Source organism: Puntigrus tetrazona, chromosome 13, assembly GCF_018831695.1.
Source record: "Puntigrus tetrazona isolate hp1 chromosome 13, ASM1883169v1, whole genome shotgun sequence".
Taxonomy (NCBI): Eukaryota; Metazoa; Chordata; class Actinopteri; order Cypriniformes; family Cyprinidae; genus Puntigrus; species Puntigrus tetrazona.
Window position 1 is genome coordinate 7,130,289 of NC_056711.1, and position 25,063 is coordinate 7,155,351.

The 25,063-nt window shown below is 37.3% G+C and overlaps 1 protein-coding gene and 3 non-coding genes across 4 annotated transcripts in view; 2 read left to right on the forward strand and 2 right to left on the reverse strand.

The window, feature by feature from the left end:
• atrnl1a (attractin-like 1a) overlaps window positions 1-25,063 on the forward strand; it is a 184,631-nt gene that overhangs the window by 21,611 nt on the left and 137,957 nt on the right. Inside the window, exons 7-16 of the mRNA XM_043255880.1 lie at window positions 233-320; window positions 3,684-3,939; window positions 5,934-6,117; window positions 9,960-10,114; window positions 18,346-18,430; window positions 18,672-18,883; window positions 21,042-21,160; window positions 21,251-21,367; window positions 21,537-21,669; window positions 24,017-24,204. Coding sequence (XP_043111815.1) covers window positions 233-320; window positions 3,684-3,939; window positions 5,934-6,117; window positions 9,960-10,114; window positions 18,346-18,430; window positions 18,672-18,883; window positions 21,042-21,160; window positions 21,251-21,367; window positions 21,537-21,669; window positions 24,017-24,204 — 1,537 coding nt within the window. The remainder of the gene's footprint in view (window positions 1-232; window positions 321-3,683; window positions 3,940-5,933; window positions 6,118-9,959; window positions 10,115-18,345; window positions 18,431-18,671; window positions 18,884-21,041; window positions 21,161-21,250; window positions 21,368-21,536; window positions 21,670-24,016; window positions 24,205-25,063) is intronic.
• On the reverse strand, window positions 857-927 carry trnag-gcc. The gene has a single exon. It is a non-coding gene; the product is annotated as a tRNA-Gly (tRNA).
• On the forward strand, window positions 1,138-1,208 carry trnag-gcc. The gene has a single exon. It is a non-coding gene; the product is annotated as a tRNA-Gly (tRNA).
• Window positions 4,784-4,854, reverse strand: trnag-gcc. The gene has a single exon. It is a non-coding gene; the product is annotated as a tRNA-Gly (tRNA).

Below are 25,063 nucleotides of genomic sequence, written 5' to 3' on the forward strand. Positions count from 1 at the left end.
TGTGACGTGATATTTACAAGCGATTCAGGGTTTGATGTTATATTCCTAAAAAAAATTCTAAAAATATATATCATAGTTTTCACAAAATCCTTAAGCTGTTTTATTGCTGATAGTAATAACTGTAGCAAATCAATATTACAACGAAGTTTGTATTAACATAAGTCTGTACTGTACACATGACTCTGCCCATAATTTTCACCCCCTTCATTTATTACGTTCCTGTGTTTTGCAGCTATAATCTAGAAAGCAGCGCATGGGATGTAGTTCCGATCAACGGTGGCCCTCTGCAGCGCTATGGACACTCTCTGGCTCTTCACGAGGTAAACACACTGCTAATTATCATACCGTTTACCATTACAGTTACAGCCTGTGACTTATATTTGAGAAGATGTGACCTCAGTTATTGTTGTCCATAATTTTAGATGGGGTTAGATAGCGTTTAACTATGTTACGTCAAATTGCATGTGATTTGATTATCTTGTAGCAACAGCGCCCTCTAGTGCAGAGTGTTGAGTATTTTTAAGGTAACGTAGTGAGCTTTATGGTGATTTGATATTAGAGGTTCTGAGAAAAGTGATTTTTGCATTATAACGTTTAATTTAGCAATGTAGAGGTTAGCATAATTGTCTTGATTTACTGATTTGAGAAGTGTTTTTTGTGTGCGTTGAACATGGATATTTAATCAAATGCATTGTGTGTGTTAAATACAGTTTTTAGCTGTGTTAAAAAAAACTGACTGTACGTATTTGTTTTTGGTAAATTAGCAGGCTGTCATAAAAAAAACTGTTAAAGTTGGTTAAGAATTGAGGTTTTACTGTCAACAAAAAAAAAGCTCAAACAAAAGAAAAAGCTTTGCTGCATTGGCCGGGAATCGAACCCGGGCCTCCCGCGTGGCAGGCGAGAATTCTACCACTGAACCACCAATGCTTGCATGGAGTGTGTAGTCGCGCTCACGTGGTCATGTACGGATGGTTAAAACTAATGCGATGTAAGGAGGAGTGTCAGCAGTGAGTAGAGAAACTATAGCGTAAATGAGGAAAAGAAGGAAGTGTAAGGAGGAATGTGTAATATGTTGTTGAGAGTTCGGTGACTGCAGTGTCACATGACCACGGGAACTCCCAGTGATCTGTTATGCAAGCATTGGTGGTTCAGTGGTAGAATTCTCGCCTGCCACGCGGGAGGCCCGGGTTCGATTCCCGGCCAATGCAGCAAAGCTTTTTCTTTTGTTCGAGCTTTTTTTTTGTTGACAGTAAAACCGCAATCCAAAGCTTTTTTTTTTTTTGTCAGTCTAGAGAAAACCTGAGTTGTGACTATTGGAACATTAGGTTTAACCTTTTAACATCTGGAATGAAAGAAATAATGACAGAAATAGCTGGAATTAGCAAGATAAAATATAATGCGTTTTGAGTACCCATGGTTTTGATCCCAACAACAAATATATAAATTATTTACAAAAGGTCTATTATTGGGACGATAATAAAAAAAAGGTGAGATGGTTCACGTTCTTTGTGTACAGGCAAAAAAAAGTGTAAATCAAGTGTGGGTGTGTGAACTGAGATGTTAAATCAAAGTAAAATCAGAGTTGTTCATTGTAGAAGTACCATATAAGAAGTGCAAACCTTACTTAAATGCTAAATGGCAAGACAGAATACAACAGGCATTATTGCTGCGGTATGTGCAAAAGTATGCATGAGACTCATTTACACCTAGAAATCCACTGTCATCCCTCTAGGTAATGTTTTTGTTCGGATAAGCTTCATTTCGTTTAGATAACAAACTAAACAAGATTTAATTTTGGCTGAGACGCATGCTGTCATGCACAACTGAGATGTATGTTTAATTTAAGAAATGGGGTGAAGATATTCCATACACAACTGTGAATCACTTTCTTTCCAATGAATTTTCCACTGCAGGGTGTTCGTTTTCACTGTCAGAGCTTGTGATAATAGCTGCGGATTCATAAGAATGTTTACACTGCTAATGGTTTCTATGAAACGCTCACTGAGTCTAAAGGAAATAAACAGGAACGTTCTCTCAGTCCACAGCGTTAACTGGTTTCACTGGGCTGCTTTTAGTGTAATACAGCAGTGGATGTACCTTTGCAGGAAATGAGTGTTCACCAAAACATCACGCTCGTTCTTTATGCTTACTTTCTTTCTAATGCGCAGTGAGCATTGTGTTTTCAATTGGCTGTTTTCGTTGTGGCAAAAGTCCCTGGCAAATGGTCAAATTGAAATCATTGTTTGGTCCAAAATACACACGACCGTATTTCACTAACCTGTCATCTGGGAGATGTCTTTATTTGTCGAATGAACTTTGATGATAGGAATGCAGTAGCAAGCTAGTGAATGTGCATTTACAGAGGATTAGAGGTTGTGCATGCTTGTGTGTGTGTGTGTATACATGCGTATGAGTTAGCAGTCAGCAGAATGTGAGATGGCCTTTTGCTTACTGTTTCACGAATCATAAAGCGGCTGCCTGCACTTTTATCTAATCCAAAACAAATGTGCAGGGATCCTCAAATTCTTCTTTTCTATTCCGATAGTCTTTAGACCAACTGTTGCCTTCAAATAAAATAATATAATAATATGTTCTATTTTTATTTATTGATATAGCACCTTTCAAATTCAAATCAAATTCAAATTTTATTTGTCACATACACATACATACATGGTACGACATTTAGTGAAATGTTTTTTACAACCGTCCAGCGTCTGAATAGAAAACAAAATATATATCTATAGAAGAAACAAGAAAGAAAAGAATATATATATATATATATATATATATATATATATATATATATATATATTAGAAGTGTGCAAAGTGTAAAAGGTAAAAATGAAATAAAGTATAAAATATAAAATATAAGTATAAAATATGGCGCCATATTTAATAGGTAAACAATGAAAAGTATAAAATATAAAGTCCTTTCCAATATAGGACTTTACAATTAACATCAATGAAATGAAATATAATGCCAAATCAATATAATTTAAATTAATTTATCAGTGATTGATCAGTTAATTTATCAGTTTTTTTTGGACCTGTGATTCTATTTTCAAGATTTTTTGATGAATAAAAAAAGTAAAAAAGAACAGTATTTATTTTGAAAAGAGATCATCTTTTTTACTTTGTTTCATCAACGACTGAAATTTTTTTTTTTTTTTTTTTTTCAAAATCCATAATAAATCAGCATATTAGGATAAATTTTGAGGGATCATGTCAAGCATTTTTGAGTACTAATTTCTTAAATCTTCCCGACCTCAAACCTTTGAATGATAAAATATGCAATTAATAAAAAACACAGTACTTCAGTATTTTCTATGTAATGATTACAGGACACCTATAGTTTAACTGGTGTTCAGGATATCTTTTTAACCTGCGATCAGCTCGTAGCCTTTCCAAACTTTGTAAATGCCACATTGCGATAGTAAAGGTCCCACTTTTCGGTAGTTGTACGCTCAGGTTTGAGTCTTGTTTTTGTTAGTTAAAGAGAAGCAGCAGTGTCTTGAGTGTGTTCTCCATGGAGTGTATCGATTGGCTGTTTACACAGGAGAATATATGTGCTGCTGCAAAGCGGTTAAATTGGTCTCCAACTTTTGCTCAGCCCGAGGTGATGTAATAACGCTTGCGCAAGAACTCCTCATGTCATCTTAATTTCTCCGCTCTGTCCTTTACAGGATGATATCTACATGTTCGGTGGGAAGCTGGAGGCAGGCTCCGGTAATGTAACAGATGAACTGTGGCTGTTCGATACGCGCAGCCGTTCTTGGTCCCTTAGAACACCCAGCCCTGGGCTGCAGGTCCAACCCTTCGCTGTGGAGGGGCATACCGCTCACATAGTGGACGGCAAGAACGGAGAACCCGTCATGGTGGTGCTTTTTGGCTATTCACCCATTTATAGCTACCTCAGCCTTGTCCAGGAGTACAACATTCGTAAGTACGAATATGTGCCTCGAAACAGATTCAGCATTAGATGACTGAGTAAAATATTCTTCACATGAACCTAGTGAGTAGGACAAATGCAGACAGTTCCTCTGGCGTCCAGCAGGTGGCAGTGTATTATAACATTTAATTAGGGTGGCGCTTTAGCGAAGACATGGCGAGTTGACTTGGCCGGTCTCATTAAAGTGAAGGTTTTCCACTTTCTTTTCTTTCAGTGGTATTTTCTACTCGGCTCGACACAAACACACACCCACTCAAACGCACAGTCATGCTTTAGGTCATTAAGAAGCGGTGGTACCTGAAGTGCACTGTCTGGGATTGAACAGTGATTAATGTGTCTGAGCTCTATTGAGACTCCACTTAAATCTCTCTTTCTTATGCTTTCGCTTTGCCCGTCTTACCCGTTCTCCGGTTGTGCTCTCTAAACGAATACATGAGCTTATTAGAGCTGGTGGAAAAGGGTGGTAATCGCAAGCCACTACGCCGCTAAAACTGATGACAAAAAGAACTTGGCGAAATTAGAATGATGCAATGTTTGAAAAGGAAGTTTTCTTAAACTTTTGGTATAGGTGTAAATACGGTGATGTAACGAGTCAGAAAAGCAATGAAAGGCAGAGAATGCTCAACTATGGGTTGCTCTGTCTCTGTAACGCTGTAACGCAGTCGTGTGTAATTCATTACAGATGCTCTACAAGCGAGCAGATAGCCAAATAAAAAAGTTTGGAAAGCAGTTTGCACGTTAGATGCAGTTGGGTTGCAATGTTAACTTATGTTGGTTTTATTGTTTAAATGTTAGTTTTACTTCATTTAAAAGGAACGTGTTAAAAATTGTCGTTGCATTGGCCGGGAATCGAACCCGGGCCTCCCGCGTGGCAGGCGAGAATTCTACCACTGAACCACCAATGCTCGCGTGATTTGTGAGTGTGAGAACACGTGGTCTTCCGTGACCGCTTCATGTTTGTCGCTGTTCTTGCTGCCCTTTTTCTTGTCGGAAGTGTAATTTTTGCATCCGTCATGCCTCTCACTAAATTTTAGCCATAGATTCACAGATTAAACAGATTATAGAGATTTTAATGTAACGTATGATCAATAAATGGAAGATTAAATTCCTATGTTTCAGCATATGTGTTCAAATATTTTAATATTTGACAACAGCAATAATAATAATAATTTATTAATGCAGCATGTAACATTGCTGGAGAATGGTGGTATTATTGTTATTACATTCTTGTAAATGCCACGGTCATAAATATGCAAATCATCGAGTGCTGTGATATATGGTATTACCATCTTTCACTATGAAATGGTTTCCTCGTTGAAGAAGAGACCAGGAGGCTCTTGGCATTTTTTTTGGAGAACTCGATGTGCGTCGCTGCAGTTGTCAAAATGTCTGACGATAGTTTAGCACAGTAGAGTGTATAACATTTCAAGAGGGGGTACTTAGAGGTGCAGACAATCTAGACAAAGCATGCAAATGCAGTACAGGAATCGGCCCGGTAACAGAATTTTCCCAGCCATGATCTAATTAGCATAACAGGTTCTTAAATGCATAGATGCTAATCCAATCGGCCTGACATTATTGCACCAGACCTTCACATTGTTACAGAAACAAAAGGCACAGCTGTACCTTAGGCTTAGCATTCACACGATGGTCAGGAAGTGCATGAAAGACAAATGATTAATGCCTCAGACAGGTTAATGCTTCTTGATCATCTTAGAAAATCATCATCTTCACCTCAACATGTAAAACACAATGCACATAACTTTTTTAGTTTATACTATTATATTGGAACCTATATTTAACCTTTTATAAATTTGCAATCCAACAGTACTGTGATACTACCGCTGTATATTTTTGAAAGTGTTTACACTGATAATAACAATATGGCTTAAAGAAATATCTTTTTCTTTGTCTGTTCCTTGTTTCTTTTTAAAAAGACTTTTAAAATATGAGTTTCTGAGAGTAAAGTCTAAGTCTTTGTCAGGCACTAACTCCTGGTCGGTGGCAGAGACGAATGGGGCGCTGATGCAAGGAGGATATGGCCACAGCAGCGTTTATGACAGCTCTTCACATTCCATATATGTCCACGGAGGATACAAAGCCCTCCCTGCCAACAAATACGGCCTGGTGGATCATTTGTACCGCTATCAGGTCCACACGCACACCTGGTGAGTATCCACACTGTGTAATACTTTGAAAAGTGCACCGTCGACTGTGACTGTGAATCATTTCAGCCTCTGCCCCCTCACAAAAAAGAACAGGTACTTTCATCCACACACATGTCAGAACTTAGCACATATGCTATGAGTTGGAATCACATCTACGCTAAGCCGATGAGTGTGCTGACCAAGACTTTCCGACAGGTCTGAAATATTACAACGTTTACAAAGCTAGTAGTGACACTATAAATGATGCCAGGTTGCTGCTGCCAGGCTGAGTTCCTCGGAGGTTTAGTCTAAGAGGAACGATTCCAACATGCCAAACAGGTGTTTTATTTTTATTTTTTGTTATAACTGTGCTGAATAACAGAAAAAAATGAATAGTTTAGCCAAAATGAATAAATGAATGAATGAAAGTTTTTGTCATCACTTATTTACCATCTCACTGATTTTCTTTCTTCTGCTAATACAAAAGAAAACATTTTAATGAATGTTGAACTGGTATTGTTTTGTTGTATAGAAAAAACATAGTAACATTTCACAAAATATCTTCATTTATGTTCCACAGAAGAAATAGTTGTAAAGGTTTGATTAATCATACAGGTCAGAAATAAAATGGGTGCGAGTAAATAAAGACATATTTTTATTTTTGCATGATTTATATGTGTTTATATTGCCTGTTGAACTTTTTATGATTGTCCAATCATATTCCTCAGTACAACTTAGTATTTGCATTAGTAACTCCACACACCCAGATAATGAAGACGTTATTATTGTAATAATTGTAATACACCGGGGAATGAAACGTGAAGTAATTTGACAGCATTGCATTCATCCTTCCTTCAGGGTCTCAGCTTGTTTTCATGGTTAGCCTCTGTCCTGCTTGTGCACATTCATGTGGTTTGGAGGGGGAGTGGCTTTGGAGAGTGATTTGCAGGGAGGGTGGGATTTTATGCTTTTTTAAGCTTGCTATTGCTAGCCTTTCCATAATCACCTACCATACCTTAACTGGTCTGCCGGCCTGGTCAGACTATGTTGGTTTGAATGTTTTCTTTTCAATTGGCTGCCCATCTAGGCTTACACTAACTAAGAGTGACTTCAGCTGTGTATATATTCAACAGTTTAGACATTTTACTAACAGTAAGTAACTTTGCAACTAAACGTCAACTAGCAGTCATTAGACTATTTGTGGACAGTCTGCTTAATAACTTCAAACACTTTATTTTAATAGGTCTACAATATATAATGTATCAGAAACTTTGCAAGTATGTCAGCTTTTTTTAAATATAAATATGAAGAACACGAAGGCCAAATGTCCTTAATCATCCATCACAAGGAGTAAAACCAAACAATAAAGTTCTGATGTGCAGAACAAGATTGATGAGCTTCACGAAATAGAATATTGCTGTAAGATAAAAACTAAAGCGTTGAAAAGCATCCACATCGGGGCAATAATTAAGAGATTCCAATCAACAAGTTATCTGCCTAGAATAGGATGTGTGTCTATATCATTCTTATTCACGTTGAGAAGGAGAGTTTGAGACTCTTCAAGGTTCACAGCTGCAATTGCATTAGTTAAGTGTCAGGGTCAGAAAGGCGAAAAATAAAATATCAAACAGCCCCTACATCATCGCATATTGTTTAGAAGGGTTTCAAAAAAAATTGTCCTCGCTCATTCAAAACAAAATCCAGCATATTTGACACTGACTTCTATGGTCAGACGAAAGTAAATAAAAAGAGCTTTTTGGAAGCAAAGCCACCAGATTGGTTTAGTACCAACAGGGATAAAAAGTGCCCCATGCCCACAGTTAAATAAACAGCTCTATCTTTAATATTTTAACAACCATCTTTGCTCATATTTACCAAGGGTGCCAGTATTAGTGGAGGGTACTCTCTGTTGGTAGACATGTAGTTGCAAATTATTAATAAGTTGATATGTAGTTACAAGATTAGTAGAATATATATAAATATATATGTTTGCATGTAACTATGCATTACTACATAACATGTAATTACAACAAGAGTAATGTAAAATAAGAAGGTTTACCCTGTTTTTTCCCCCAGTTCCCAGCTTTGTTCTCAAATCTGGTTCTGTCTCGTCCATCAAATTAATTGTTGCCACTTTTGGAGCTACTAATGGTGCAGATAATACACTCTTTACCTTTACCTCCAAAACTAACTTTGGCAATGTTATGACATTGTTATCATAACACAGTGTTTGGCCTACAGTTGAACTCAGCGGTACCACCAATGACTTTATGAATGCTATGAAACACTTCTTGAAGCTTAGACAAAGCCCAAAGTAGCGGTAGAAGTTAATTTGAGGTTTCTTTCTCACATTCGTTCTTTTTCACACTCAAAGACGGTTCACTTAAAAGTTGTCGGCTGCACAAAGAAAGCTTTTGTATCCATTTCTCCTAGAACATCATTGCCGTCTTTGCCTGCAGATGGAAGACATTAAAAAAAGAGACACATGCCCAGTTTTTTTTCCTTTGCCTTTATATTTACTGTCTCTTTGCTTGGCCTAACGGTGAAACCTGTCTCTAAAAGCTCTCTTACCCTTAAAAGCAAGGATTCACTTGCGCACACACACAGAAGTCTGACTGTGCGTTCCTCACATTCTGGCATTTGATTGGCAAAGTAAGTGAAAGTAGCTGCACAATGCATCAAACAACGCTTCGCTTACAGGGCTCGGGGTGTTTGACAGAGTGTAGAGAGGAGTGCTGAGTGGATGCGGAGTGACAGAGAGTGCTTATTCTCACACATGCAAACACAACGGGTCGAAGCAGATATGACACATGAGATGGAAAACGAAAGGGAGACTCATTGTGCCTTTTTGTAGTTAGAACATTAGAGAGGTGTTTACAAAAGTATATATGTTTTTGTACATTTTTGGAAACTAAAAAAAAAAGATGAATGGCTGTTTAGTCTGATTCACAAGTGAGCAACTGATTTAGCGTGCTCTGTGTGACTCTTTTTGTGAATCAAAATGAAAGAATGACTCTTTTGTGAATCAAAATAAAATGAATGAGTTTTTATTAATAAAATCAATTAATTGTAAATGTACAATACAACCCTGTGCAGTCCGATTCACAAACAAATGATTTTTAAGAACTTTTTATTAAATCAAAATTTTTAAAAGAACATGCCACTTAAAAAACAAAAAAAAGCTCATTTTCTAACTCCTGGAGTTAAACAGTTGAGTTTTACCATTTTTGAATCCATTCAGGCGATCTCTGGGTCTGGCGATAGCACTTTTACCTGCAGCTTAGCATAGATCATTGAATCTGATTAGACCGTTAGCATCACGCTCAAAAACGACCAAAGAGTTTTAACGTCTTTCCTATTTAAATCTTGACTCTTCTATAGTTACATTGTGGACTAAGACTACCGGAAAATGAAAAGTTGTGGTTATGTAGGCCGATACTCTCATTTCGGCGTATATAGGAACTTTGCTGCTGGGGACTGATTTCAGGCACATCATTATTTTTAGTGAATGCATTTTTCTTTCTGTTCAGTTATTATTACTGACTTTAATTAAAACAATAACTGTTACTATGTTATGCTTAACAAATGAATGTAAAAACTGGCTGTTTTTTCGTGTGTCACAATACCAGTTTTGTTAGTTTGCGATTGTGTGTGCGCCTTAAGTCCTTATGCCTACGTGTGTGTATCTCTGTGTGGGTAGATGTCTCTGTGGTGCCATATTACTGATGGCGTCCGTCTGCGTATCTGACCTAGCCTGTGGAGAGCGACCTTCAGACCAACTGTTCCATCCCATAAGCTAAACACTCACTCACACACACGCTGCATTATAATAGCCAACGAGATGTGTGTTTGCCTCTCCCCAGGTTTATTCTGAAGGAAAGCGGTCTGGCAAGATACCTCCACTCTGCTGTGCTGATCAGTGGAGTTCTGCTGGTGTTTGGGGGAAACACTCATAATGACACCTCACTCAGTAACGGGGCCAAATGCTTCTCCTCCGACTTCCTGTCCTATGACATCGGTAAGAACCACCTGTGACCTCTCCTTTCTCTTTCTCCTGTCTTTAAAGGTAAAGTGTGGAATTGCAATAGTGATTCTTTTCAAATATCCTTTTGTGATATTCGTAATAATAATAAAAGTGCCATTGTGTGTAATTCTTTTCCGCTTTACATTTAATGAAGCTTTATATCATACACAACTACCACACTCATTTAGCATCCGCATTATGATTTATGACTCTTCGGTATGAGCGGATCCAGTGACGTATTATGAGAAACAGAATGCATGCACACTCAGCGGTACAGTTACTGTAAATTGTTTCGTTCAAGCTGCTGCAGTGTGATATTACTGACAGTTCATTACAGAAAGCTGATAAGCCAGTGGAGATCTACTGGAATGCACAGTTGAGTCATAATGGAATTTCCCAGAATACTGCTGACATATGCAAGCGAGGCACATACAGGATGCAGTGACTGCATGTGTGGTGTCTGTAATCAGATCTTTGGTGGTACCCTCATAGAAGACCTCCCGGTGCAGACCTCCCTTTAAATAGTCCACATACCACCTCATCAGTGCTCTCACTTTTCACTTTTTGGAAGTCAGCGTCTCTGTTCCAAAACGTAGTGAACTGCCTATGTAGACAAAATTTATATACAAGGCATTATATGCTAAAGACATGATGCCGATATGAATGGTGTAATTTGGTTGTCTGAAGATTTCTTCATTGGTCAAATTGGAATGACAATTTCATGATGAGTTGTGCAAAATGTCAGTTATGTGCCCAATAAAGAACACTTTTTTTTGCCCAATCTAGACTTATTGGAAAAAATGTTCCTCTGAATTTTTTACAAAATTCAAAAAGTTACTTAAAAAAATACCATGCAACTCACTTGTGTTCCTTTCACCGGAAGCCTAAGTGGTAGTACAACACAGTCAACATATAAGATATTTACAAAAATTAGAATTACACGGGCAGATTGTTTAATAAAGACTTATTTTTGCATGGTTCCTTGCACAGTACTATGTTATGATCTTTAAACGTGGAGTATGATTATAAGAAAATAGAGACCATGAAACATGATTTGTACACTGATACATTTTGATGTTTGCATCACATAACTGGCTATATATGTACAGCTTTTCTGATGTAGTAAACTTGCTCGGTAGCTCACCTTGCAATACAGCGCTCCCTGGAATGAGTTGCTTGAAACTTGAGTCGCAAAAAAAAGGAAGCAAGCTTAAGTGGCATGGTTGCTTCTGCAAATGTGCTTTGGTGTCATGTTTGCTTTGCTAATACTGTCAGTTAGATTTAATTTAGGTGGTACATTATCTTCATCAACATTGATAATTTAACTTTTAGTGCCACTCACTACGTTTAAGTTTTGATCTGCTATATTACACCCAACAACCGAGGTGATAAACTGTTGACAGATTTACATGAATGTGTTTTTGATTAAACTGAACGTTCTTTTACTGCCACTCTATAAGAGTTGCAAAATGTACAAGAAGCAACCTAATACCATTTTGCAAAAATGTCACTACGGTTGCATTATTTATAGTGTTATTGTTCCATCACTGCAGTTTCTTTAGTGTTGCCAACTTGTAAAGCAATATATTTACACACACACACACACACACACGCGCACGCACAAATATTCAAGCCTCATGTGGGAGCTAAACAAAATTTTCATGGTTGGCTTTGCACATACATTGGGGATACATAAAATCAAAGTATACTTTGGCCTTTAGAAGGCAGCTGTCTACGTAGGCTGTATACAGTACATCAAGGCGGCTCACTAAGTTTTGGAACAGATCGTGTGAGTGTTTGCTGCTGCAGTCATGCAGATCATTTGTAAATCTGTAAGCACACGCGCAGCTGAGGGGCTGTTAACGTAGGTTTACAGATATCCTCAGTATGACCTTTCTCAAGGCAAGACCTCTGTGATGGATTGCTTCTGAAACCTTTGACCTCTGTGGTATAATGTCTGGCCATAGGCATCTGTCTGAAGGTATCTGGTGGTACGCATTCGTTCCTTTACTCACAGGGTGGTACTGTGCCACAGAGCTTAAAAAAACATATAATAATTCTAGCTTGAAGACTTCTCAAGTTCACGAAACTCTCTTCTGCAGAGTCAGGCACCGTAAACGTTGACAACACTTTAAATAATCATTTATAATGGGCTGATTTGAAGAACAAAGAGTGTACATCATGTTTTACATTGCACTTACCTTAAAATATTAAACACCAATTAACATACACAACTTTTTTCCTGCAAGCCAACAATGAATTTTACGACTGTTGTTTGATATTCTCTATGGCTTACATCTTCCCAGTGGAGCATGGTGCGCAATCTATACTTTTACTATGGCCTTTGGCAACTTTGGCTAATGTGGGTTTTTGAATGGTACTTTTACGAGGAATATCAGTGAATGATTTAAAGTGTTCCTTTCAGTGCTGACAGTAATATTTAGCCATCATTAAATCCTCATAAAAAGCAGCGAATGCCAGCAGGCCAGATGGTGTCTGTTATTTTATGAATATCGTTTACAGTACCTTAGACAAGGAGGTTGTGGAGCCAGGTGAGGGCGAGAGAAAGGATGCGAGGTAGTAAGAGATTCCTCCTACAGTGTTTCATACTTCAGTAAACAGTAAACTAGCAGCTATTACTTCCACCTGGCGATGCTCTACTGCAGTATGCTTGCACAGAATTTTGCATCTCAAGTAATTGCAATGGCTTGTGGACTCATTGGACCTCACTGGTTCTGTTCTGGTCTTAGGGAGTGGTCATTTTTGGCTTGAGTCTGGGTTGGCTCTGTGCACTCAAGCCACTTTGTCTGATTGCACAAGTTCGGTTGGACAGCCTTCTGACTGGCTTTACACGTCCCGGTCTGTCCACATATCCATCACTACCACTAAAGCACTAGCCTAAAATCTGCTTCACTCACTTAATAAAAAGTAGCAAATTATGCCATTTTCTAATCACCAGCAGGCTTTCTGGAAGTGCTCCTGGAATTGCTCATAACTGTTGGTCTTCTGTTCTTCCCGTTGATACAGAGGGCAGCCCTTCCAACCCGCTGCAGTGTTATGAAACACGGAAGTGATGAACAAACTCTTTTCTTGACTTTAAACCTTGTAAAATGGTGTTTGTATTTAAATGACTGTTTATCGGAATGATTATTTTTGCATCGAGTGCAGTGATAGTTCTCTTTTAGGATTGCACTACTTTGCAAACCTGCTTTTTACTGCAGCTGGTGCTTTTATTTAAGTTTGAAATTACTTGGAAAACCTGTGGAAACCAATTACTTAACTTTGCAAGCGAAGTAGTTCATCACATTTGGGTTGTAGCTTATGTGTTTCACTTGGCCATAAAACGTGAAGGAATAATTCACCCAAAAATGAAAAAAATTATTTAACATCACTTGCTCACTGTTGGATCCTCTGAACAGGTGCCATCAGAATTACAGTCAACAGCTGATGCATCTTGAATTAATGTTTTCATTTTTGTGTGAACTATTTCTTTAGCAATTTTTAACTCAATTGAATTCATTGAGATAGTATTGATGTTAAGATTTAAGAACTCAGTAGAGATGCAAGACTCAACAAAAAGTTTTCGGCAGAAATCTGCTTGTTCATAAATGATTAAAAAAAGAATAAAGCAAAGGAAAACCAAGCAAAGGAAACCAATTTCCTCAATTTTTTTCACTTCATTTTAAAACCTGTAACAGACAACATATTGCTTGGCAACGCTAAGCCAGAAACAGAATAAGACGGTATGTACCGAGTACACTTTCAAACTACAGCACATACAGTATGCACTATAAAGTATGCAATATGTACTTTCCCTGAATGCGAATTGGGCCCTAATTTCCTTTTCTTTGGTTTGCATTAATGAGCTTTTTAGTGTTACTTAATTCCCACCTGTGGCAAATTCCCTGTCCTATCCTCAACCCTCACCTCTTTTTACTCAAGAGCACACTCCTTCTCTCTATTAATTTCTCATTCTTTCTTTTTATTTTTACTCTGACTCAACTTTTGAGGAGAGAGAAGGGGCATTATTGGCTCTTTTTTATGCAGTTTTTCTCGCAATGAGGGACTGAATTCAGGATGACACAGAAAGCAGTTTTCATTTGCGTACCCTCTTGCCATGTCTTCCCCCACTCTCGTACTTCTAATTAGATTCAGGGAAAATGAACCCTAATTAAAATTGTAGCGCTCTGGCTGAGAGGCGTTGTGAAGCTGTGTTTTTTTTCTGCACAGACCTTTTGTTTTAATACAACCATCAGACTAGGTAGCAGATTGCCTCGGCACAAAAAACATATTTTATTAAGCTTGCAATTAAAACGGGTTTGATTTCCTTCCTACTGCATCTCCTGTTTTCTACCTCTGCTCTATCTGTTCCTGTCATCCAGTGTTTCTTCACTCTTTTTCCTTGTGTCCTGTACATTATCAATGGGAGTTGAGCCAATATCCTGTGAGGAAATTAAATCTAGGCAGAGCCAGCGATGACTATCAGGAGCGGTTTTACCATTTGAGAGAATATGAGTGTCACCTTTAGATCTGTAGAAATTTAGACCAGATTTATTGAAGTACTGAATTATTCCAGCTAGAAGACTGTGGGGTAGTGCACAATGTTTGACCGAACTGAGATAAACGACAGCGGCTGAAAGCATTTATGCATGAAGGTACCTCCCAAAACTCATTTTGGACAAACCTCTGAAGCAGCATAATAATTTAGCGATCTGCAACATTTGTTATTTATTTCATTTTTGCTAGAAATGTAGATCCCAGGAGCCAAGGGGCTGGTTGCACCAGTTAGATATTGGGTGTAAGTCCTACTCTGGGCTTTACAAGATCCAGCTTTATGATAAATATTCACATGTTGCACCAACTACAATTCACCATGCAACAAGTGAAGCCATCACGCCATGATTTCGTTGAGTAAACATTTTCTTGTACTTTACTTCTAATTAAAAATAAATAATTAAAAGTAACAAAGCTCAAAACATACTGGAATTGGACGGCAGGAACGCAAAAAATAATGACTATAATAAAAGATGCAAGTCTCAAATGATATTGCTTTTCCTGCTCGAAAAGACCCTTCACAGGCACAAACGCAACTACCAGGTTCAAGGTCTAGAAAAGTAGTAAGGAAGACATTGTTAAAATCAGTGGTTAACGTTAACCTTTTGAAGCTACATCCTTGTCCTTTGAAGCTATTAGCCTTGAACATGGTAGCTGCATTGCTCTCTATGCAGAGTCAGAAAGCTCTCGGATTTGATCAAAAATACCTTCATTCGTGATGTGAAGATGAATAAAGGTCTTAATGGTTTAGGACAAATGAGGGTGACTAATTAGTGACAGAATTTTCATTTTTTGGGTGAACTATCACTTTAAAGCTACATCAGTTGATGGGAAGAGAGTGGTATTTCAATAAACTTTGCACTGCTTCCACAGCAATTTATAAGACTGCATTGATGTCAAGATGTCAAGGTGTATGATACGTTAAATGTCAGATTGTTCCCATCATATTACTACTGAATTATCCACATATAGCAAACAATGAGAAAGACAGCGTAGTTTTAATGAACAAAGTCTTTCTGACATTCTAGGACAATGTTTTCTTTATCAAATCATGTCCATTCATGTCATGTCCAGTGTCCATTAACTTCTGCTGTAAAACCACCATGTCACAGAGCACTGCAGGAGGTCAGAGATTAGCTTAATCCTCTTTACGTAGCCATTTGGTCTGTTTTCTGAGGTGAAATTTTGTGCGTATGCGTCCGTGATCTTAGTTAAACCGCAGCTCGATCACTACTGCACTCATAAGAGCTGTTTACAACCTGGCCATACTTTCTCTGCTCCCTGTTTGTCTGAGAACTCAGAGGGGTATATGTCAAATTTACATAGTAATGCTGTGGCAGTCCGTCTTGACTAAAAAAGCGCGTGATGGCTTTTGAAACTCTGTAGCATTAAATGTTTAGGAGATTTATGATGCTGCAAAATCTTTCTATTTCAATTAAATCAAATGTAAAACGCACAATGGTTTTCAAATAAATGATAAGCAGTAAAACGTTTTTCAACATTACTAATAATGTTACATGAGCATTGATTACAGCATTTCTTGCTGCTTTTTACTTAAATTTAAATGCTTTTTATTTTTTTTTAACATATTAAAAGTTAGTTTTTTGGCAAAAGCAGATAACATTTCATATTTTAGAGTAAGAAAAAACACTGGTTTGATTTTTGTAATCTCCTCAGATGACATTGTAGACAAATGTACCTGACAAATAATGTTGTTGTGATTATTATACTGTATGAATGTGATTACACACAAAACACCGAGTTTTTGACTCATTGTAACGCACTGTTTTTGCAAGGTTCTGTGAAAAGGTTTCAGCTTTTATTGTCCTTTTACGATCCAGGAAAAAGTGTCACAGGTTCATCATATTCGTTGAAATTATCCCTCGTAGATCACCTTTAGTTTTGAAACTCTTCTCAGCTATCACGAAAAGACACTAAAATGGACGTATCGGCTTCTGTTCAGAAACAACAAGGGTGCCTGCCAGCTTCTGCAGTAAAATGTGAACTCGGGTTGACTTACAAATGTACAATACTGGCTTTTTTTGTTCCTCACAAAAAAAGTGTTTAGGGTTCAGGTCGCACTATATGTGATAAATAATGCATGGCAATCAACTCAATTGTTGGTGTTTAATGAAAAAAATGGTGTTTAATAAAATAATGCAAATAAACTCTTTATACTGTATATATAACATAATACATCATGATTTAAAATGTTTGTATTTTGTATTAATATTTTAACAGCAGTTTTGATAAAAAAAATGGCGCTTTGGTGTTACAGACACCAAATTTACAGTAGTTTTTGTTTTAAATTGGGGTGAAAAGTGAGTGCTTTATGGTGATCTTTTGACATGAGCTGAATATCTAAGACGAGGTCTTCAGAGTATTTAGTGGTTTATTTTTCTCGTTTGCAGCCGTAAAGGCATCTTTTTTCACTATCACTAGACAGAACTGCAGCGTGTTGTTGTGTTGGGGTATCTCTGTGATGCAGTGCTGTGCTTGAGAGCATGTAATGTGTGGCGTTAATCTCTGATGCTGTCATTAGTGGTGCTATAGGGAGGCTGTGAGATGTTAGATGTGACAGTTGTTTCTCTCTGTGTTTCTCGCTCTTTCCTGTGACCTGTATATTGCTGTTTTCTTATAGAAGATTCACATGCCACAATATATATATATACTGTATGTTTTCTTGGCACATCTGTCTGCATATGTATTGTGTGTATGCACGTTAATGCATTTACTAGCAGGAAAGCCTGTGGAATGTAAAGCGAGTCTTTGGTTTCCTCTCCTTGTTGATTAACTGACCATGAGCACAGCTAATTACTGAATTAAAGAGCGTGTAACGAGCCGAGAGTGTGTCCGATCTGGCAGCCTGGGAATAACATATGCCACAGAGCTCATATATCCTGCACAGACATGTACATCTCAAAACAGACAGATGTGTCGGTCCGTAAAATGGTTTAGTTTACACAGAGTATGGAGTACACTGCTGCTTTCACCCCTGATGAGTATAATATCTCTGTACTGATACTAACTAATACTCCGGCTGTTATAGATTTAAATTAAAATATAAACTATAAATATAAATACTTTTCTTCAGCATAGGATGCAATCTGGTGAAACCTGTCAGATTTCACGTTGGGACATTTCAAGATTCTAAAAAGAAACAGTTTTGCAAAGGGTTTAAAGTTTCCATATGATATCAAAATCATAAAAAAAGGTTTCCAATATAATTTCCAATATAAATATATTTTATAACAATTTTTATCCTGGTACTGACATATATCATGCATCTTTACATACGATGTAACTAGATACTTTCATTTCAATTTAAAAAACTTTATGTGTCCTCTGGGTACAGGCATGCTGAGCAACACTCTTATTAAAATAAATAAAATACACAATGTACAGATAAATAATTGCAATAAATACCAGTAAATAGCAGCGAAGGTAATTTGTTTCTGTACAGTAAAAAAAGAGTCCTAAAGTGCATAATCAAAAAAATTAACAAGAAGAGCCTTCCTTTAGGTCTTCCGTAAATGTATATTTTAAATTACTAATAAGGAGAAGAGGTAATGTTTTATAAAAGTATTATAATATTCTCTGTTTATCTAATAGAATGTGATATTATTTTTAACTATATATATATATATACTTTTTTTGTGTGTGTTTTGCAGCATGTGACGAGTGGACAGTTCTTCCAAATCCCAATCTTCATCGTGACGTCAATCGTTTCGGACACACAGCAGTTGTCAGTAACGGGTAAGTTCTTGATGTGGTCTCTTTCCATTTCACGATACGATCAGTATATGCGCTCTTCCTGTACCCTGGTTATGTTTTTCCACTGAACTTTTTATTTAGTTAACAACTCATCTTGCGTCGGAAAAAAAACGTTCACTTGAATGTGCGGCCTAATCCTCTCATTTCCTTTGGAAAGATGTTTTGGCAAGACAAGGAGTTTAAAATCCTAACAGAAATGGTCTGTGTTTTCTCTTCCCCTCAGCTCAATGTACGTTTTTGGTGGTTTCTCTGGTGTGATCCTGAACGATGTTCTGGTGTATAAACCTGCCAACTGTGAGGCCTTCTTTGAGGTGGATCTTTGTCAGAGCTCTGGTCCTGGTGTTCGCTGTGTCTGGATAGAAGAACGCTGTGTACCCTGGGACTCCAGCCATGCTAATGACACCTTGCCTGCCTCCTTCTGCCCTGCACGCACCAGTAAGAAGCTATCATTATAAAAGCTTATGTTAAAACACAGGCTGCACAGAATTACTTTTATGGTCAATTATGGGGGTATTGTGACCTGTTTTAGAGGCATGTTTCATCATACATTCACACTAAATTTATTTCTAATTTGAAAGAGTCTGTGAAAGTGGGTCTTGTTTTACCCTGAAGGGGTTTATTTTGTGGTCGACTAAATTATTCCGCCTACTACAAGGCTATTTAACAAAAATAAATGAATAAATGGATATAAAAAATATTGATCTGAGTGCCGCAGCGTTGTAAGAAACCAGCTGCCTAGAATAGCAGGACTAAAGTTATCTGACAGTAAATATTTTTAATGTTACAAAATATTACCATTAAAAATTTTTTTTCTTCTTTTTTTTTTAAATATGTGAATGTTACAAATGTTTACACATCCTTTTAACTTGTGGGAACATCTATACACATGGTTTATTATCCCACATCACCATCCCTAAAGGGCGAAGTTCACATCTCATTCAATTGTGTTAGACCATTAGCACTGTATGTCAAAATGCACACCTGGAGAGTATTTTTCCTTCCCATAAATCCTTTGTCAGGAGATTATTGTTAAGCCACATATAATCCTATTTACACTTGATACATTGGGAGGCTTATATGCAGAGCCGCTCGCATGTTCTGCTTTACCTTGATGGCGTACAGCCTGCTTTCCACTGGGTCCTGCCTGACTGTGGAAATGCCTGTTGATAATTGACTGAACAAAAGGTCAGTCAGCGCATAATAATCTCATAGCGATGTAATTATGATGGCGATGAAACCAAACTCCAGCGATTGTGGATACAGATGTTTTTGTCTGTGGGCAAAACTGGACCTGAGAGGATTACTGCAATTACCGCGTAGAGTTTGGAGTGCTATCAGAGGTGGATTGGGCTTTAATTAAGTAATGGAATGACACACAGGTTCATGATGGATTGTTCTGTATTGTGTGTATCTCAGAGATCTGTAATTGTACAGTTTATCATAGTACACAAGCACTGTTTGGATGGTTGCTCTCTGTAGATACTGTACTTTACTATGCACAGTGTTCATAATATTATACACACACACACACACACACACACTTTTGTTAATTGCAGGGACATTCCATAGACATAATGGGTTTTATACTGTACAAAAGGTATTTCCCTACACCAACTCTACACTTACACTATCTTTGTACTTTCATTTTTACTTTATCAAAAAAGCCAAAACAAAACAAAAAACTAATTCTGTATAATTTATAAGCCTTTTGAAATATGGAAACATAAATGACCACCTGATTGTAGTACCTGTCATATGTCCTCGTATGTAAAAAAAATGCACACACACACACGACCAATGTTTTTGAAAGAAGTATCTTGCCCTCTTTACTGCATTTATTTATAAAATAGTGTGAAACAATCACATTGTGCAATATTATTACAATTGAAAATAACTGTTTTCTATTTAAATATATGTAAAATGTAATTTATTCATCTAATCATAAATCAATCTATCTATCTATCTATCTATCTGTCTGTCTGTCTGTCTGTCTTAAAAAAACATTCAAAATAAATTTTTATAAATGTTGAGTCATTAGCAGTTGAGTCAAGTAAACAGTTAAATGAGTGTGAAGAATCTTTGTTACTCCTATCTCTTTTCTCCCATCCTTCGTGTTCATTTTTGTCCTGGATTTTCTCGTTGTTTATTCTTTGAAACTGTTCCAGACAAAAGCCAGTTCCTGTGTGACCTCTCTTTCCCAGAAATAATGATGAAAACAAACCAACAAACAGAAAACATCCTCCCAAAAAGAAAAGAACAGGAACAACCGTACTTATGTGTATGATGGTTATTCATGGTCTGCAATAAACAAATTCACAGTCAGTGCAAAAGTTTCCACTCTGTCCTTGGCTCTTCCCCTCGATTCTGCGGTTTTAATTTTGCTGTGCCCTGTCCATGTCCACCTCCGCTGTTCAACTTTAGCCCTTACCCATGTGTCATTGCACACACTCATTTTTCACCACAGTTGTTTCACCTTGAGAGCTCTGAGTTCTGAGTCAGAACCTCGTTACCGCCAACCTCCAATTTTTGTTTTATGCTAATAAGTAAGTAGTTTCCTCTTGTCTTTGATAACTCTTGTTTTTTTCGACCATAGATTCAGCTGATAAGCAGTGTCAGCAGTTTTCAGACTGTGCTTCCTGTACGGCCAACACCAATGACTGTCAATGGTGCGAAGACAAGAAATGCATCTCTTCTTCAAGCAACTGCACCGTGGTATGTCCAAACAGAGGCTCTGCTATTAAAACAATTTAAAAGCATTAACAGCAATTCAAATATTCTGTGCCATGTTTTGTCTGCATTCAGCTTACGATTGAGCTTGCCCGCCACCCTCGAGGTCCCCTGTACCTCAACCCTCCCCCCGCAATGCTTTCTGAGCACCAGCTCTCTATTTGGAGACCCGGTGTGCGCAAAAATGGCCAGGTATGCAGTAACAGAGCTTATAAAATGATTGATTGGTTTAGAGAATTAGCATCAGTAACCTCTTTCTAGCTCATATAAATGCTCTAGAGGATTTCTGTGACATAATGTCGTATACTAACATTTCTTGGTTAAGTCGTCTTAAAAATATTTCCGTCCTCTTGTTTTTCAGTCTGTGAAGAACTTTACCAAATGCAGTGTTCGAAGTGAACAGGTTTGCAGCAAACTGGTGAACTGCAGGAGCTGCTCACTGAACATTAACTGTCAGTGGGAACCACAACAGCAGGAGTGTCATGCTTTGCCTGGTGAGTTGAAAGATGGATGGTTGGATGAATAGAGGCACTGACAGAGAAATTGCATGACTGTATAAACAGTGATTAAAGTAGACATTTCGTCTGTCTTACTGATGTTGACAGGTTTTTTTAAATTAGTAAGGTCAGTGAGATTTACAAAAAAAATAATGAATTAATACTTTTATTCAGCAAGGGCACATTAAAAAGATTGTGAAGGCATTTATATTATTTCAGTCAATTTTGTTCTTTTGCATTTTCTATTTATCAAAGAATCCTGGAAAAAAGCATCAGAGTTTCTACAAAAATCTTAAGCGGCACAACCAATAAAATTATAAAAATGTTTCTTTGGCACTAAATCAACATATTTAGAACGATTTATTAAAACAAAGGATGGATCTAAATTGTAATGCTATTTTAAAATATTATTTTACTGTATTTCTGATACAGCCTTGGTGAGCATAAAAAACCTTTAAAAAATATTAAAAACCTTAGTGACATTTGAACTGTAGTGGAAGTGTCAAAAAGTGTCACATCTGTCTCTTTGATGGACCTAGGCTCTGAAAACAGCACAGGGAATGGTTCACGTGTTTTAGATAATCAGACCAACAGCCAGTCACACGTGCTCTCTACCTGAGATCATTTTGGACATTCAGATTTGTTGACACTTTGTTGACCCGATTTTTTTGGGGGGTACAATTTTGGGAAAGTTAGAAGAACGTCAGAAATAGTTTTGAGCAATTTCAATTTTATGGGAGTTTGTGCACCTCAGATGCAAAAACAAAAGAAAACAGGTTTCCACACTCTGAGGGCATTTCTACCTGATTTATTTGATCTGATCTAGTTTGAGAGCAGGAAGTGATGCAGTTGTTTGATGTATTATTAACATTCTTGTGCCTCCCTTGGGAAGAAATGTTTTCTACCTACACTTTGTACCTACTTTCTGTTTTTTCAGGCTCCCTGTAAAAATGCGCGCACGCACACACACACACACACACACACACACACACACACACACACACACACACAGAGAGAGAGCAGTCATGCTCACAAATAGTCACTAGTTAATTTTTTGTGACATTGTCTTCATCAAAATTTGTTATTATTTACCATATCACAATAAAGTGTTTTTTTTTCAAAAAAAAGCTTTTTGTTTTTAGGTTTAAATTTAAATTTGAACCCTATTAAATTCCAGTGTGAGCTCAATGTATATGTACTGCATATTGTAATATTTCTAAAAGTACAGCAAACAAGTAAACAATTAGTGACTTGTGAATTGTGTTTAAGTAATTAATAAATGACCATAATTTGTGTACATTCAGGATTGGAGCTGCTCATTCTCCTGCGGTCTCTATGTGTCTGATGTTATGATCTTCTCAAGGACATAAACCAGACAGTCACTTCTCAGCTGTCATATTTCTGACTGATAGCTCAATTTGGAAGCAAACATACACACACAAATGAACAACTTTATCTGCTAAGGACATAAACTCATGTATATCCAAGCATGGAAAAGGGTGACCTTTGCAGCTGGATAGTACATCACATATGAGTTCTGACCTGGATCAGAAGGCCAGTTCCAAGCGCAGTAATTATTCAAGATTGCGAAGCTATTTATCCATTCATGGCTGAGCAGCCTGTCAAGAAACCCAGGGTTTATTGTTCTTTTTCTTCGCTCTGTTATTTCTTTCTTTATCACTTAACAGCTTTTATCTTAGAGTATAATCATCCACATAAAATATACCATTGAAATGAAAGGACTTATTTTTATGCTATTTTTAGTGCTGTGTGGTTTCGTAATTGGCTATTACCATGTGCTTTTCTTTTTGTTTTACTTTTCAGGAATTTGAGGGGTGGGTGTTTGTGGTTAACAGTTGTCACAATTAATTATTCAGTGCTGCTCAATTTTGTAAGTTCAAAGTGTGTAGCATGGTGCTGAATTTTAAGATGCAGTTTGATTTATATTTACTGTTGAAAGTCTGGATATGTTTTTGAAAGGCTGCACCAGTTTGATCACAAATACAGTAATTTTGTGAAATATTATTACAATTTAAAATAACTGTATATAACAATTCTTTGCAATTCTTTGATGATGGCAAAGCCATTTATCCAGCCCGCAGTGTCACAAGAGCCTTCAGAAATGATTATATGGAGATTTGTTGCTCAAGTAACATTTCTTATTATTGTCAGTGTTGAAGCTCATCCCGTGGAAACAGTGTTTCAGTGTTTTGGCTGTATAATACATAAAAAGGTCCTTTTATCAATATCCTGATCAGTGTGATTTGTTAAAGTTGTTCAGAGGTCTTGTGTGAGCGAGACCCGGTCTGGACAGTGAATCCTGGTTTTCTCTGCTTTTTTACAGCACATTTGTGCGGAGAGGGTTGGAGTCAGATTGGAGATGCATGCTTGAGGCTGAACGCGAGCAAGGAGAGTTATGATAATGCCCAGCACTACTGTAAGAACCTGGATGGCAACATCGCCTCTCTGACCTCCGCCAGGCAGGTGGACTTCATACTGGATGAGCTGCAGAAGTATCAGATGCAGGAGAAGGTGAGTCAAGCTATGTCACTAATGCCTGTATGCTAGTTTACATTGATTTGTCTCAGTAATAGTTCAGTATTAATCTAGAACACACAGGAAACACTTTCCAGTTTTTCAGTATGTTGCATACAGATCCATTTATTTTACCAGTGGTGGTCCATCAGGGCCAGCGAAGCCTTCTCTGCTGACCTAAACATTTTCAGAATCCTTGACTTTGTTTTACTTTATTTTTCCATGAATGTGTATTAAATGATCTCCAATATATTTTTCCTGAATGAAAACATTTTTAGTCTTTTACATTAAGTTATTATTAAGTAGATGATATTTTCCAAAACAACTTAAACATCACAAGCAATTTATCATACAGGGATGAGCTTCAGTAATAATGCCTGTTTACATTCACTTAGTACATTCACTAAGACAGTAAATACGGCATGTGGAAAGACATGTATTGCTATTTTTTAAAAAACATTGGCTTGGCATTGAAATACCAGTATTTTTCACACTCGTAAATGCCTTTCCAGTGCACACCATTTGCAGTGTGACAAGTTAAGCAATAATGCTGACAGCTTTTTTTTGACTGACGCAAGCTCTTCTGTTTGGGCACCTGATTTGTTTACCTAAATTAGTTCAATTTGAAGTATTTTTGCTCTGAATCCCATTTTAAAGTGATTATTTAAACACCTTCAAATGTCCTGACAGAGATTTCTGTCCAAGTAAACAAACATTAGCATTTACAATTTACTTGGTAAGTTTCTGTGTGTCACGTCCAGATGTAGCGCCAGCTGTTTCAGGTGTAGGTTTGTTTCTAATGTCAGTAAAGCTTAAACCTCAACTTTACATGTCAAAAAACCTTACTCATGCCTTC